Raw genomic sequence first — 17750 nt, 5'->3', positions numbered from 1 at the left:
AGAAGTTTGCATCAGTGCACTGGTACATAGTATCATGCACAGTAGTGTAAGTTTCCCGAGGCCATGGTGCGTAATTTGGGTACAAGAGTATAGTTACATGGACATGCACCTAGGGGGTAACAACCCGGCTCGCCTGGGACGAAGGGTTGTAGTTGAGTCCCAGGGCAGGCGAGTTACAGGGCATGACCTTCCTAGTGGGCTGAGGGGGAGGACAGATAGTCGGGCAACTATGCTGTCCTGTGGCGGTAAGGTCATGATTGGTAAGCATAGTCTTTGGTCCTTAGCGGTCAGAACCATGTAACTCCAGGGGCAGTAACAGCCGGTAGGTAGGCTGTCGGGGTGCGGGGCCGGGGGAGTCACTCTTTCCAGTGGGCCTGTGGCCACCCCCGCACACACATGCGCATCAGGGCGCAAGTATGCAGAATTTCTGCAGCCCCCGTTATGGAGTTTAAGGCACAGGGCGTAGGTGGGGCCTGGGGAAAGTATCCGTCCGATAAGCTGTACCCCCTGCGCAAGCCAACTCCGGCGAAGTAATTTCTCGTAGTTTGCTAGTTTGCTGGGATCTGGAGGCTGCCAGTCATTGACCTTGCCGTAGGCTCTAGAGGGGATACGCAGAAAGTGAGTATATGCATTGTTAGATTTACGGTAGGAGTGTTGTGTGTATTAGAGTTAAGGATAGTCATGTGACATCATCTGTCTAACAATGTATTTGGCCTTTCTGCGTAATTGTACATAATGTTAATAATGTTTTTTTTTATTTTGCAATAAATACGGCCGGGGGTTACACCCCCTAATCCAAAAATTGGTGTGGTCTCAATACTTGCCGTGAAGGAGGGAGGGAGATCTCATCCGGACAAGGGCTGTGGGTACCAAAGGTAAAGAGGGGACTTGGGGGAGTACCAGGCCATATTCCTCGCTGCGTGGTGGTAGACAACTTTCTAACGGCTCCGTCTGCTAGCTCCACGTAACACGCAATGACTGAAGCAGGTGACAAGCACATGATCCCCATAGAGGAAGGCCTTATATTGCTGTAAAACCTCTAAGATAAGACACAGCTGCTTGCCCAGATGCATGCTGGTTAGTGTAGTCATTCACCCTTCCTACCTGCATGCATACCACCCTGCAGGGGGATCATGACACGTAGACAGGAAAGGGATTTAGTGTTGGGGCTTGCAGGAAATCCGGAATAGTTCTTAGCAAAAAGGACAGGTAAGGAGAAGAGACCTACAGTTCTCTTTGACACTGGATTTAAGGAAAGCATAAAAGTTGCTAGGGTTCGACAAGTATGACTTGATTTTACCCAGGATGTGGACATAAAATCACCCATGCACACTTTCTCCACACAAATGTTGTCAGAGGTCCCACTGAAAAGTTTTTGAATAAACCAAAATGTTATGATGTCTGTGGGGCTGTGAACAGCACAAACCACACTTCAAATCAAGCTCTATGTGACACGTCCAACCTAAAAAAATACGTCAATTAATATTGTTACTGAATGCAGAACGAAGTCAAGATTTTGTGATGGCAAACGGGAAGGTGGAATGACATGTTGTGAAATGTAGAACTCAAGATCCCTTTTGGCTGTGTGCCACCATTATTCAAGAGAACTGAACAAAGACAGTACATGAATAGACCTTTTACAGCAGCATGAATTCTTGGCTGCAAATAGTCACTTGTCTCCATTTGGAAAACTGCCAGCATGCTGCTGCCTCTTGATAACATTCATCTGTGTTGAAGAATCCCTGACAATGGCTCTCACTCAATGACTGATGACAAGTCACTAAGAAAACAGCTATTGAGTATTACTTACTCTGTCTAAATCTGCGTCCTGCTCCAATGCAGACTCCTCAGTCCCAGTCTCGTCCTCCAGGAATGGGTTTGTTGAAACAGGAGTGGGCTCAGGCTTTTTCTACGTAAAGAAAGCAAATGTTAAAGTCACCACAACATTAGAGGGGAAACCTGCATTCTGAAAATTTACATTTTAAACATGGACAAAATTTGAAGAAGTCTATCATTTTTGACAAATGCCTGATTAGTTTTTTAACAAATTCATCCTGATGAACAGCACCTTATAGGCACTATTAGCAAATTTACCTTATTAAGCATCTTGACGAGAAGCCCCCATTGTACACACCCTTACAGAACTCTTTTCGGCTTCCTAAGGCAATGTTTAGGTTTCTAATCCGAAATCACTGCAGCTTGTCTTCTAACATCTTACGCTAGTGCTATCTGATCCTGTTCTCGGCAAGCAGTTTACCCGAATACCTGGCTGTAATTCCACTACTCACAAAATTAAACAGTTGTTTAAATCCTACCTGCCGAATGGGCCCCGGGTGGAAGCTACAGTCTCTCTTACACCATTTAGTTTGCTACGCGGGGGAGATGTTAGTTGATTTCCTGGAATGTGGTAGGCCTAGCTTTTAAATTTGAAGATGACAGGTAAATTCAATTTATAACATGATTTAAGATAGATCATTTGTCTTTAGGAGACCTGGGAGCTGGAAAATATTTTTTTCTGGAAGGATACAATGCATTTTTCCTCCCAGCAGAAATTTCAACTTCTGGTAGAGCAAAAGGTGGATTAATTATTTTTATAGCACTTGGGCTTTGTGCGTCTGTGAAACAATTGACTTGGGACTCTAAAGTGGCACAAGGCCTCAGGCTAGTGGTAGGGAGAATATTGCGGTTCCCATTAATTCAATTTTATGATGCAAAAAATAAGGAACACACCCCATCCAGTCTGGTGGAGTTAACTGGGCTACTGGAATCGTTACAGGGGGATGATCTCCCACAGGGAAATCTTATTTTGTAGGTGACTTCAATTCTCATTTGTGCTCTGATATCGGACAGAGCTTGGGAGACACCCCCACATGCTCGGTACCAGAGGAACGGCATATGGGGCATTCCCCAGATGGCCGTGATTTAAACGTTCTTTTAAAATTTATGATTTAATATTTACATTACAGAAGGCAGTTAGGTCCCCTAATAGTTTTCATCCACAATCTTATAAAGGAAGGGGCTGTGCCACAAACATTGATTTTATTTTTGTATCGTCATCTATGGGTCTTATTATATCGATTTTTAGGATTTTACATAGCCCCTATAGTGATCATAATCCGTTGACTATGGGGCTGTGGGCACAGGGTTTCCAGTTAGTATTAGGCAGCAGGATGGCGGGGACAATATTGCCAACTGGTCAGGGGAGGCGCCTGCGGTGGTCGCAGGTGGACACCAATGTTCTCAACCAATCCCTTTTTAAATTGAGGCACCAGGAGATTATGAAGTGCCTAGAAATATCACCCTCAGATGATGATTTGATTAGTTATTTTCCTGCTATTGCTCAGTCAGTGGCTAGCCTGCTAACTGCTCCAGCAGTCACCCCATGTTCGGATAGCCCAAAATGGTTCAACAGTGGATGCTCTAAAGCGCTGAGGAACCTAAATAACGGCTTTGAAAGAGACTCCCTGTAATAGATCACTGGTAGCCATTTGCCATAATAACTATAAAAGTGTTCTTAAGGAATGTTGGTCCTTACTACAAAAACAGGACTGGGATGAGCGGATACAAGCTAGTGAGCTAAAAGATAGTCACTTCTAACCAATGGAAGGATCATTTCCAAACGGTTTATAATCACGGGGATGGAGAACAATGTATAAATGATTTAGTGCCCTTCCTTGTGAGGCGCCTATTAACTTTCTTCTTGATGAGGTATAAATTGGTTTGAGGGATTGTCCCAGAATAAGGCCCCAGGTCTGGATGGGATTACCCCGGACCTGTTTCGGAATAATTTTATGTGTGGGCTTCGGTCCTGACTAGGGTATTAAATGCAGCAGTGTTATCACCTATGCCCCAGTCATGGTCTACTGCCATTTTTGTCCCCATCTTCAAGAAGGGCGACAGGGATAACCCTCATTGTTATCGCCCCATATCCCTGATAGACTCAGATGTTAAGGTATTGGGTCGGGTTTTACTAAATAGGCTGAGTGGGCGGATGAAAACCAAATTATTTTGGAGGTTCAATATGGCTTCCGAATAGGTAAATCAACAGTAGGCCAGTGTCTGAACCTTTTTCTTTTGATATCCAGATATACAATTGCCAAAGCAGGTTCTATCTATCTTGGTTTTATGGACCTTGCTGCAGCGTTCGATAGAGTGAACCACAGTAAATTGTGGTCGCTATTAAATGAGTTAGGTGCCGAGCGAGCAATAATAAATGTTTTAATGACTCTTAATGCCAATACATTAGCTACAGTCCAATTTACACAAGAGGGGGGTCTCCCTGATATTTTTAAATATTTAAGAGGAGAGGGTTTAAGAGGAGAAGGTCAAGGGTGCATTCTTGCCCTTTTTTATTACATTAAATATTAATCGGTTAGAATCTCCCCTGATATCTCTGCAGGCCGATATTCCGAGAATAGGCAGTAGACCAGAGCCAGTTCTGTTGTATGTAGATGACGCTATGCTTAAAGCACGTACTCCCAGAGCGTTGCAAGTCCTAATTGATGGGTTTGTTTCCTTCATGAATGGGCTGGACTTGTCTCCCAATTTTACCAAGTCGTTTGTGATGGAGCCTAAGTTGCCGAGGGACTAGTTTGAAAACCTCTAAGGCAGGCACTTTTAGCTTAGCCAAAGTCCTGGCTTTCACATATCTTGGTGTTCTATTTGACGCCAAATTAAATTGGAATAACCTGAAGGCAGTGAAGCTAAGGGACATGAAAAAATCCCTGGGAGCATGTTGCAAATTATGCACACAGATTCGGCACATGGTGCCCGGGGTGATCATACAATTATAACAGTCCTTCTGTATTTCCATGGCCTTGTACGGGAGTGAGGTTTGGGGGTACAAGGCAGCTGACAAATTATAGACAGTGCAAAATAAGTTTTTAAAACGGATTTTAAAAGTCCCACAGGGAACCCCCCCTCCCCCTTACTCTGTACATGAGGAACTTGGGGTAAAGTATATCACTGATTAAGTTTCAGTTAAGCCTCTACTTTGCTGGGTGAAAGTTTGGTCTAACGAGGAGGCATCTTTTAATTCGAGCAGTAATTTTGGACTGCCTCTCACTAGATCATGTTTTTAAAATTCCTTGGTTAAGATATATTAAGGAAACATTCTTTGCCCTCGGAAGATAAGACATCTTTATGAATTAGAACACAGCGAAGCGAGAGGATAAACAAATTATTAAAGATTTGTTCTTTAAAATAGCTAGTGCAGAGCTTGAAGGCAAGGAGCTCAGTAAGCCTATGGTAAAAGCACATGCTTAAGTCAAATCAGTGCAGGGAATGGAGACTTATCTTGCCATTTTAACCAGTGCCCATGATCGTTTTCTAGCTACTCGTTCTAGATGAAATATGTTTCATCACCTAGTGGCCTCTCCTCCAGGCTTCATTTCACAAGCCGAGGATAGAGGGCCCTATGGCTGCGACAATAAGTCTCCACAGGCTATTTTACACTTTGTTTTTTTATGCACATATTTTACACACCCTAGGAGACTGTATATTAACCCTTATTTAACCCCTTGCCTGCGGGTTTATTTCTCCCGCTGTGCGGGAGAAATAAACGGCGTTCGCGATCACGACGGCTCCCGGCCATCGTGCGCACACGCCCACAGTAATGCACGACGGCCGGGAGCCGTCGTGCGCACACAAGGGGTTAAAAGAAATGGGATTCAGGCAGGCCTGTATTGCACATTTGCACTTGCAACTTTTGCAGAATGACTGCACACTGTTTGTTGTTGCGCACTTTTTGAGAGCAATGCTAAGATTAAGGAAATCCAGACACGATTGAGATAGAGACAGACATTTGTGATCTGTTTTATGATGATATACGGTTTTAATGAATTGGTCATGTTGTATGGTCGTGTTTATGCCACAGGATATCTTATATGCCTGTATATTGTTTGTTGCTGTGAATTATTTAGAGCAATACTAAGACCAAGAAATTCTAGATACGATTGAGAAAGATAGGGACATCTGTGATTTGTATTATGATGAAAAATGTATTTAATGGATTTGGTATTGTCTTTAATTTATTGTATCTTGTATGGCTGTGTTTACTGCTGAATAAAGATTGTTTATTTATATATTTATTGCTCACAAAAAAATTGCCTTTGCAGATTACCACCTGGCCCCTAAAAGATATGCCACTGGGCACCAGATTCAATCCTGCAAATGTATTGAGTACCAGATACCCTGCCGCTATGCTGCTACTGCACTGCTCCATACCTCAATGATCATGTCAATTCTTTTTATCAATCTAGCTTCTCCTTTATGAATCTGTACTAGTTTGTTCAACAACTATATAATATTAAACTGAGATCCCATCTATTGCCTGGATGTTATCAAGGGGTAACAGCATGCAGTGATCACAGTTACTGCTTCCACTTTAAGGCCTTCGCAAAGTGAAAACGTCTGATCTGCAGATAATTTGTCATTTTCAGACACACCTAAGGGCTGTCTCTGTTACACGGAGCATTTTTAAACCTTTATGGTTTCTCTTTAGTCTATTTTTCAGATTACAAAATGGGCTGACTCACCAAAGCAAATAAAAGGGTAGGAAATCAAATGATTGAGAAAGAGGGAATACAAGAGATAACGTTTTAGTTCTCATAAACAGACAACGGCAAGAACAACCTCAGACAAGAAATGACTTGACCTTTCAAAAGTTTGGACAATTTGAAAGGAAGAATACACATTTACTTTATTTTTCTAAAGAGGTCCAATTGTTTGCATTTCTCATCATTGAAGACCAATGCACTCCTGCTAGACCATTTTGTTGCTGGGCGTCAACTGTATTTTTGACACTGAAGCATGTACAGCATGTAAAAGCAGATGGATTAAGACTTATGGCAGAAGTGTAAAGGTATTTTGTTCTTGCTCTTGTTATGGTTTGCCTTCCAAAGTGCTAAGATTGTGAGTTCAGTTAGGCCAGTAGTCTTTTTTTAATCTTTGTAACAAAGTGTTCATTATGCACATAAATCATGCTGTATGTAGAGATCTCAGGAGAGGCGTCAGAACGGCTCATTTGTGTTTCTTGCCTGTACCGTGCCCTCAGGGAAGCAGTGGGAGTGGCAGACACTGGAAGATCAAAATTACTATTCTAACTCCAGTCCTTGAATATTTTGGTAAAGAGCATTTTCACCCAAATATTACAGGAGGCTTATTTAGTATTGTAAACCCAAGTCCGGGAATATTTGGGAGAAAGTCAAGACATTTCCCATGCATTTTTAGGAACGGTTGAAAATTAGTCATATTGAATGGGACTGAGTGGCTATGACACCGAGTTAGATGGCGGCCTAGTTCCAACCCATACATCAGATGTAGTGATTTTTAGGTCTCGCCTAAGCCAGCGCATGCGCTGCGAGACATTTTGTAGGTGGGTTGTCAAAGTACTACCCCACGCTTTGGCTGGCCTAGAGCTTGCGTTCATGCAAGCGTGCACGCGAGCAACCGCCAGCTTTCAGCGACCGATCAAGCGCCATCGGTCTTTCCTCTCACTTGCTCTCTGAACGCTCCTCTGCCCCTCCCCCGCCGCATCTCCCGTTAATTCGCGCTGCTTTCACTTTGCCGCACACCAAACATAGCCTTGATGACTTGCAGTGACTCGCTCAGGCTTTCGACCGGCTTCAACTTTTCAGGTACTTTCTTTCTCAGCATCTACTTGTCCTCTGAGAGATGAACTAGGGTATTTTTACACAAAGACTGCAGTGTAATATAAACCCGAAGGGCGTGCTTACCTTGGGCTTTGGTCATTACAAATAAAGGCGCTCTGTAAGCGATCACAGATCCATTCCTGCCCCCTGCATCGCGCGCTCGTCTTCCAAGTGGGGCGTGGACCACTGCCATTAAACATTTCAGTTAAATTGCAGTAATTACATACTTGCAGAGGATGAAGTATTTTGAGAGACGGAGGCCAGTGTGAGCATCGCACCATAAAATCTTGAATGCCAGACTAAGAAATCCTCTTAGAAGCTTGCATGCACTTTAGTCGTTGTTGTAATTAGTGCTCTAATGTGACATGCAACCGATCCCTGGTTAAACAGACGGACTTTTCTCAAGAGTGGTCAACTTAATTAAACTAATAAATTCCTTGTGTGTGCAGCTGTACACAGATTCCATACCTGCCTCAGGCTTGGAGCCGTCTGCACAACACTTGAATACAGGATGTGTACACATTTTGCCACTAATGTGTTCCTATCCAACAACAATAAAAAAACGGTCTGCTTTTACCCAACAGGAAAATTGTTGTGTACGAATGTCAGTAAATGATTAATACACTGTGGTGCAAGAGGAATTGTTTGTAAATTTGACGTTTTCCTACCACTTGCAAACCTGTTGATAATATGATTTTAAATTACATTAAATTGCTTTAGCTATACACGGTAAATTATTTGAGCTTGGCCCATTAAAAACAACACTACAGATAGCTGATCATTTAATAACGTTCTCACGGTTTCCATTTGTTAACTTGGTCACATAGTTCTCGCTTGTCAAAAGCTATTTTTTCTCAATAGAAATGTCTTTTATTGATGCGAACAGTAAAATTGGGGACCTGAATGCGGAGCTGCTTGGCAGACTTTATTTCTATTTCTCGCTCTGATGAATAAATGCCTGCAACTCTTCTTCTCTAATCAGCATCACATTGAAATCTTTCAACCTAGCTAAATATATTACTCATTCTATCATTGTATCTCTGTATCCGTGTAGCTGTGCAGATTTGCTGACTACGTAAGACATTTGCCTTACATTGAGTCCATATTGTCGTGATCAGTCATTCAAAATTGAGAGTGACAGTAGAGGCAGTCGAGGGCAACAATGCTGTACTATGAGCGCACTATGTTTAAACTTCAGATATTCTTTCTTTGTGCTTAATAAACTCTCATTTTGCCCAGAAGGCCCTGTGTAGGATCCAAGCCATACTCACCGGGTTGACGAGCATAGTCAAACCGGGGGAGAACGCAAAGGCAGTGACAAGTAAGAGTTAAAACCTCGGTGTTCAAATTGCCAGTAACAAGTTGGTACTTTACTGCCTCACCCCATTTCCCTTTAGTCATATAACCTGAGGAATAACCAAAGCAGTGGCCGATCTTCATTTTAAATAGTTTACAAATACACCCATAGAAAAGTGCTGCGAAACTCATCCTTTATTAAGCTCGAAACTCACAAAGTTTTTATGGCAGTTTTAAGCATAATGCAATCCACTTCTGGGAAGTGTAATACAAGTCACATATAAACGTGTTAACGATCAGAGTAAGTCTTCACATCCAACATAGTTCTTGAGTTCTCATTCTTTCTGTGTGGCAGGAAAACAACGAAGTATGCACTTGGACAGACCAGCACCAGTCTGTCGCTTTCTGTGCTGTCGAGGCCATGCTATCAAAGAACAACATTCAGTTTGGTATATTCCCATTTTCTTTCCATTTATGCACACTCATTACCGCCCCTCTCCAGTAAGGTTGCCTCTGCAGGTTTTAAAATGGACATTACCTCTCCTTCCAAGTCACCTTTAGTTTGGCTGGCTGAGTCTAACCCGCTCATGCGCCTCTTTAAAGAAAGGGCTTCTTGACATTGTTCAGCTTAAATCTTCTTAATTGTTTCATGCGCCAAGTCGGGGAAAACATTTTTCTTTGAACATTGAATGAAAGCTTTCCATTGTTTTTAACTGCTTTTCTTCGTCATCAGTGACATTGGATATCTGAGTTGCGCCGCCCTTTGTTTGAGTCCACGGCTCTGTCTTGATCTTTCCACAAAGAGATGAATTACTTTTCCATCACAGTTAAGTTAGCTTAGGAGCCATAACGCAAGGAATCAGGAGTTGTCACCATCTACCCTTCAGCAACCCCAGGATTCCCATCTTGCTCTGTATTTTTCACCCCGGCTGCCAATGTTTGTGTCCTTGATCCATATTTTTTTATTGATCACACCCATACTGCAATCCTACATCTTAACACTGTGATCCTACTCTGTAATCATGCTTCCTTCATTTACCATTTTCTCCTTGAAGGCCACCACTCTACTGTTCAGTATATTAAGTTTGCCTTCAATTCATGAGATGGAGCTCTCAAATAGTAGTGGTGTTGGGAGATATCCCTATAAAAGAGTTCAAATGTGGGGTACTCAACCCAGATTTTGGAATCCGCCTAAAAAAGAAGCTGGTGCCATTGGCCTAAAAAGTAGGCAAAACCTTTGGATGCTCAGATGAAGGCCGCCATGACACACTGTGCCAAGGCATGTTGTGCTCCAGATGAAAGAAGACATAAAAAAGAACTAGCATTGCCATAGCCAATAGGTCTCGCCTTTGGGACCTTAGAAGTGTTTAGTTATCCAGCGCAATATCCTTGGTGCAGCAACATCCAGTGTTGCATGGCTAAACACGTATAAGGTCCCAAAGGCGAGACCTATTGGCTATGCGAATGCTTGTTATAAGGAGAGGTTGTGCTGCTGTAGCAGCTGCGTTCTGAGGAGGGAGCGGAGAGCATTCCTAATTATAGAAAATATATTTTGATTGCGCTTTCACCTTGTGGCACTCAGCTCTGAATCACTCCCTCAGCCATAGCAGCCATTGTGTCTATCTTTACAGTGGTTCAACTCCCTTATCCTGCTGATGATGATGTAAATGATAGGTCATTGTAAATCTGGGAATTTACATCGTAGAGGCTTACTTTTGTTTTCCCAGTCCGTCCTCTATTTTTGTGAACCACCACAAGTTGGTTTTGCCACTCTGTGCAGTGATGTAAATTTTACAAATTACTTCAGTTTTGGCATTTTGTTTCATGCTCAGGAGGACACATTGTTCATGGCTTAACATGGATAAGGATTAGTTACTTACCTGTAATCCTAGTTCTCTTCCAGGGGTATCCTCATCAACACTAGAAAATCCCTCCCATGCGCGGGACCCCGGAAACATAATTATATATGTGATAAACATATATGTATCTCCATATATATATATATATATATATATTACCTACTGGCGGTCGCCAGTAGGTAGTTATAGTTAGGACCACGTTTCCATAGGAAATCCGCAACATTCTATTTTGAATAACTTTGGCGCCGGTCGACGAATCCTCGCGAATTTTTCAAAATAGGTGGGGCGCTACGCTCCGCTCCTACCCTGAACGTCTCAGGGGGATTCGTCAAGCGGGGGCTGAGATAAAAGGGGGGTCCCAAAACACGTTTTTCCCATGCATTTTTCCATAGGACCTTTAGACAGGGCTACAGCCTGAACGGCTGAACAGAATTTAATGAAATTTGGCAGAGAGGTAGTCCCCAGGTCAAGGAAGTGCCTTTTGTAGGTTTGGTGTAAATCTGTTCAGTAGATTCTGAGAAAATAGCCTTTAAATCAATATATATATCTGTGGCAGCTTACGGTGCGCTTACCGTAAGCTTACCGTAAGCTTACCGTACGCGTACGGTGGCGTGCGCGAGCGCGATTCTGATTGGCTCTTAGATCTTAGTAAACATTCGAATCGGTCGAAACCAGGAAGCGGCGGCCGCCATTTTCTCTCTTGCTTCCTGAGTTGGGCAGCAAAAACGAACCCCAAAAATGTGTAAAGAGGCAGTTTCATGAGATCCTAACCACCCAGCATTGATACAGGGGTCTCCAAACCACCCCCAAGCCCAAAAAAAAAATATTTTTTTTTTTCGGAAAATCGCCGATTACGCTTACCGTGCACCATTTGTGCATGGCATATAACATCTAAGAAGTTAACAAAGAATACATTTCACAAAGATGCGCAAAATATGTCCCCCATGTGCGCACGGTGCGCGAAGCGCATCGTGCGTACATGGCCCATCCCGCTTAACGTGGGCACGCGGTGCGCACAGCGCACCGCGTGACCACTGTGCGTGCACGGCACTAACTGCGTAAAGTGGGCGCGCGGTGCGCGAAGCGCACCGCGTGCTCACTGTGCGCGCACGGTGAAGAAAAAGACACTGTTTTCGAACTGCAACCACAAGGGAAAACATTTTCGCTAACATAAAACTACGGATCCCAGCATGCTTGAATGATGACTCACCTGTGAGGCCCACGTGGGTGGTACATTAGCATGCAGGAAAGGAACCCCAGCGAGTCTGTCAGTTTGAACAGCGCCATCCTCTGATGAAGGAGCCTCCTGGCTCTGAAACGCGTAAGGACTTTGCACTTGAATTGGTAACATTAATTCTGTGAAATAAAGGCTTTTTTGAAAAGCACTCAACTGTGAAGGGCGTCCTTGCTGCAGGGCAACTTTTGGATGGATAGATATATATATATATATATATATATATATATGCAGCCTTTCAAAACCAGAGCTGGACTCCCCTGTATATTATAAATAATCTATCTAATATAAACAATATATCATAAAAACAGGGAAGAAACAACAGCAAAGCATGTTTGAAAACTGTTTTAATGCTTAGCATTAGCCCAAAACCCCAGATAGGACTGAAAACATTGACAACTCACAGGCTGCATTGTAGAAAACTACAGCCTAGAAAGACTAGAAAGCTAACTCATAGCAACATAGAAAAACTGGCACTGTGCCTTTAAGGCAGCCATGACCCCTAGCTTCCCATCATGCCTCAGGGGTGACAGTTAGGTCAGTTGTTCTTTCCGGCTCCTTCAGTTAGGAACCTGGTTACACAGCTCCACTCAGAAATAATCTACTTTTTTCAGGAAAATGTTACCTTACTTTGACGTCTTGCATCAAGTCAAGTAAGGTGTTTGCTTTTTCTGACTAATTTTGGCATTTTTTTCCACTCAAAATGCCATCCCTTTTTGATCCCTGCCCTTCTTGTGGAAAAAAGAAGGCCAGGTCAACTCTCACTCAGTCTGTATTCTTTGCCTGCCTAAGGATCATGTCCCTAAGACTTGTCCTCATTGCCAGTCGCTCTCTAAAAGAACTTTGAAAGACAGGGAGCGTAAACGTCTTTATGGGCTGGCAGAAAAGGCTTCCAGAGGCAGGTCTCCGGTACGAAAAGGCTCTAAGAGGCCCAGATCCTCTTCAAGACCATCAGCGTCGGGCTCGGCGCTGAGAAAACAGCCACCGGAGGGACATGCATCTAAAAAACGACAGTCGACGGCGGGCTCGCCGTCGAGAGAACACAGGCATGAAGGTACGTCATTACATTCAACGTCGACGTCGAGAATTCGGGAGCCTCTGCCGTCGTCAACCCGGCGACGATCGGCGTCGAGGAGTTCCAGTCCACTGCCGACGTCAACTCGGCGACGATTGGCGTCGAAGAGCCAAAGTCCTCTGCCGTCGTCAACCCGGCGACGATCGGCGTCGAGAATAAGCAGACCTCCGTCGACGTCGGTTAGACGTTCGACGTCGAGAGCTGGCAACCCTCCGTCGCCGTCACATAGACGACGTTCGACTTCGAGGGTAGGGAGTTCTCCGCTGTCGCAAACCAGGCGGCGATCGGCGTCGAGAACGAAAAGCCCCCCGCCGTCATCCCGGCGACGGTCGAGGACCAGACGCCCTCCGCCGACATCAGTCCAGCGGCGATCGGCGTCGAGAACTAGCCTTTCTAGGCTGTAGTTTTCTACAATGCAGCCTGTGAGCTGTCAATGCTTTCAGTCCTATCTGAGTTTTTGGGATAATGCTAAGCATTAAAACAGTTTTCAAACATGCTTTGCGGTTGTTTTTTCCTGTTTTTATGATATATTGTTTATATTAGATAGATTATTTATAATATACAGGGGAGTCCTTCCAGCATTATTCAGCTCTGGTTATGAAAGGCTGCATTTACTTTTTTATTATTTATATATATATATATGTATATATATATATATATATATATGTGGAGATACATATATGTTTATCACATATATGATTATGTTTCTGGGGTCCCGCGCATGGGCGGGAATATTCTAGTGCTTATGACTATTGATGAGGATCCCCTGGAAGAGAACTGATATTTCTACAATTCTTAATTTTCCCACATCTTTGTATCTTGACTTTGTATAAATAGGCATAACTTAATTATTTTTAGTTTCACTGGCATTTTGGTAATTTTTGCAAGGGAAAAATGAGAAAACAATTAGTTTCCAATAGAAGCTCTTTACCTCTTTATAATTTTCATGAACTGGTGACATCTTAGACATGTTTGTCCATGATGGAAGACAATCTTACATCTAAACATAATTTGCATTCTGCCCACGTATGTCCCACACTAAACGTTTCGAGTTCTAGAGCTGCTAACAAGAGGGTTAAGCAAGAACATCCTTCTCCTAATAAATACACTTTCTCGATTTCGTTGGAGGTTCTCTTGGCGGAAATTAGGGCTCTTCGCCCACATGTTGTGAAACTAATCAAAAGCCCCAAGCCCTAGATGAGAATTGGTCCTACACGGACAAAAGAGTCTTCGAAGTGGAACAAAGGGTTAGCGACAAGATGCAACTAATACAATTGTTCTGCTGCATTCCTCCTGGGATGCAAATCTGTTCCCATGATCAGAGCCCCCTTCCTGTGCTCCTCTCCACACTTGCCCATGTCCTACCTAACCAGCCCCGCAAACCATCTGGCCACCCATTGCAGCTGTGCAGCAAAATAATATAGTTCATAGTCCAGTGCCTCCAAACCCCCCTCCAGTGGCTACCTCTGCAGGATCCATAGGGATACACTATTGCGCTTTCCGTCCCAGATCAACTCACAGAGCAGTGCATTAAGGTAGTGAAATCCACTTCGGGGATCCAAATGGGAAGGGTAGCAAAGTAGATCAACGATCATCTTTTTCAATGCTACCTGGCATAATAGGGAGTTGCAGGATTCACCAAAATGTCACCCCCCCCCCCCCCCCCCCGCAGAGCCCTCAACGTGCTCCCGAGTTTGCCCTCTCTGATATCTGCATCAGCATAATAAATCTTGACTCCTAGATCACGGAGCACTCATGGTTCCCAACGTACCCCTGCTGCACAAGCTACTTCTGGTGCTCCCTTAACCGTCTACACCAGTGGGAAGGTGCATGTCTTAGTCGAGTTTGTGAGCAGGCCCGACACCTAACCCAGTTCTGCCAGTGTCTTCACCGCCAAGGGTTTTCCTGTGCGGTCCTTCCTCAGGTACAACAGTATGTCATCAGCGTATAACGAGATGATGTGCCCACTATCTCACAGGGGAATTCCCTTACCACGTTCTTCAGCTCTCATCAACCTGGCAAACGGTTCAACTGTCCGTGCAAAAAGCATTGTGGGCAGCGGACAGCCCTGTCTCGTGCCCCTGTGTACCCTGAATGGCTCAGAGATACAGCGGCCCGCGCGAACACTGGCGCTAGTGGTGGCGTTAAGAAGTGAGACACCTGCATGAGCTCTCGCCCAGGTCCACCCTGCTCATTACCTCTCCTAGGTAGTCCCATGGTAGTGTGTCGGATGCTTTCCAGATATCAAGAGAAAGCACCACTGCCTCTGGAAAGGCATGCAACAGAGTCTCTCTCAATATTCGGTCTAAGTGTTGAAAATTGGTCGGGGTACTATGCTGTGGAATAAATCCATTCTGAGCTGCATGCACCAGCGAGCTCAGATGTAGGCGTAGGCGCACCTTGCTAAGAATTTTATAATTCACATTAAGCATGGACAAAGGACGGTAGGGCCGGACCTCCTGTGTCTCACTGTGACGCTTGGGTATGGAGACTATCAGGGCTTCCCTGGTAGTAGCAGGCAACTGCCTACATGCAAACGCTTCCGAGTACATTTTCGCTAGTCGTAGTGTCAATTGAGAGGTTTAGGTTTGGTAAAACTTGTCTCGCAGCCCATCCCGTGTCTGTGTTTTACCTCAGCCAGCTCTTTGAGTGCGCCTCTAATTTCAGTTTCTGTAATCGGACCTCCCAGGACCTCTGGTAGAATTTGTTGTGGCAATAATAAAACAAGTAAATTATTGGCGAACTATGTGAAAACTAGGAAGGAACAACCCGAAGTGGAACCTGTGTTAAATAGTCAAAGAGATATGGACATTTTAAAAGAGCTGAAACAATCTTATGATTTTTTGTAGTGGTCGCCTATGATAACAATATTAATTCATATTCAAACTCAATTAAGAATTCCAAAAAAAGACAACCTGGATTTTTCTTTAATTATAGATATTTTATCCCATGAAGAAATATTTAAAGTTGTGAGTGTATTCAAAAAAGGTAAAGAGACTGTTGGATTGTCTATTGATTTTATTCTCCTATTTCTACAATGTTTTATTTCCAAACTTTCTTGAGCTAGTTATATTTTTCTCAGCCACTAATTCAGCAGGTAGCTAATACTTTATAGAAGAAATACAGATGCAGCTCATTGGTGAACACAGATTATAATTGTTTTATTTTATTCTAGCAATGCGTTTGGAACCCATGTTTTCTACACTTAATAGCCATGAGCAATCGGACTTTAGAAAAGTTAGCATGTCCTCACTGAAAACACAATTATTTTTAAATGTATTAAGTATGTTCTTAATCTTAAGGACCATATAGCTGCTATAACTACTGACACAGAAAAAGAGTCTGACACTTGATCGGAATTTTATGTTTAAATCTTTACAATGGCATGGCATTGGCCTTAAAATGACTTTTCTGAGCTCATTACTTTATATCTCTTAAATAGCATCTATTTTTGTTAATGTAAAGGTTTCTAATTATTTTCCTTAAAAAGAGGTGTCAGCAGGGTTGTCCTTAATAGCCATTTGTATGTATCTTGGCTTTAGAGCCTTTTATTTCTAACATTAGGAATGATCCAACAATTTCTGGTTTACAAGATTTTGATAATCAACTGAAACTATCAGCTTATGTTGATGACAGCCTTCTCTTTTTTTCCAATACATAATAATTGCTACCAGTTATTTTCAGTAAGATTTCAGACTTTTCATTGGTTTCAGGTTCTAAGATCAATGCTGATAAAACTGAAATTCTCTTTTACAATAACTATTGTACCAGATAAATGTTGGAGTCCTATGGAATTCTATATAAATAAAATACTTGGGAATATGGTTCTTTAATTCAATTAGAGAAATAATTAACCTAAATATAAAGAATATCATTATTTGGTCTCTTAATGCCACCCCCTCTTTATGTGTCTTGGTGTGGAAGATTGGATTCGGTTAAGATCATATTATCTCCTATTATTTTAAATACTTTCTCCATGATTCCTGTTAATATCCCCTCCTTTATGTTCAGAAAATATATTTTATTTCAAATTTTTATGAATAAAAAGAAACCTAGAATATCCCTAGCTACACGTAAATAGGGAGTAAAAAAACAGGGAAGCATAAATGTAGCTGATTTTTGGCTCTATCACAGGGTATTTTGTCCATGACATGTATGTTTATGGATTCCAAAGGGAAATTATGTTATTTTCCCCATTATAGGTGGATTTGGAGAAATTTCCAATATCGCCTTTTACCTTTGATGAGTTTCTTTCTTTCTCAGAGAAACCCATATATTGTCATATATAATGGAAAGAAAGAGGTATAATGTGGGTACATAAGTTCTTCAATAAGTCTTTCCCTTTACCCTTATCTGGTTTCCAAACGACATTTGGCTGTCCTAATTAATCTAAGAATATGTTTCTGTCTATTATAAAGATAAATTCAGAAGGTTACATGTTGTTGGTGGATGGACCCTCTTCACTCTCTGCTAAGAAGTAATTAATGCATGTTTTATCACCCAGTCCAAAAACTTTACTCACTAATACTACATTTATACCTAAATCTAAAATAGAGGTTCTATGGGACAGGCATTTTTTTAGGCGATTCCCCTTTTGGAATAAATTGTTCTTAAAATGACATAAAACCTTAAGG

General features: G+C 42.6%; 1 protein-coding gene across 1 annotated transcript in view; it reads right to left on the bottom strand.

Moving 5' to 3' along the window:
• Positions 1-17750, bottom strand: part of VPS53 (VPS53 subunit of GARP complex) — an 898950-nt gene that overhangs the window by 447644 nt on the left and 433556 nt on the right. Inside the window, exon 12 of the mRNA XM_085649360.1 lies at positions 1811-1909. Coding sequence (XP_085505486.1) covers positions 1811-1909 — 99 coding nt within the window. The remainder of the gene's footprint in view (positions 1-1810; positions 1910-17750) is intronic.

This window comes from Triturus cristatus, chromosome 3_2 (genome assembly GCF_964204655.1).
Source record: "Triturus cristatus chromosome 3_2, aTriCri1.1, whole genome shotgun sequence".
In the NCBI taxonomy this organism is placed as follows: domain Eukaryota; kingdom Metazoa; phylum Chordata; class Amphibia; order Caudata; family Salamandridae; genus Triturus; species Triturus cristatus.
Note: the sequence above shows the minus strand (reverse complement) of the source record. Positions and strands in the feature narration are given on the sequence as shown.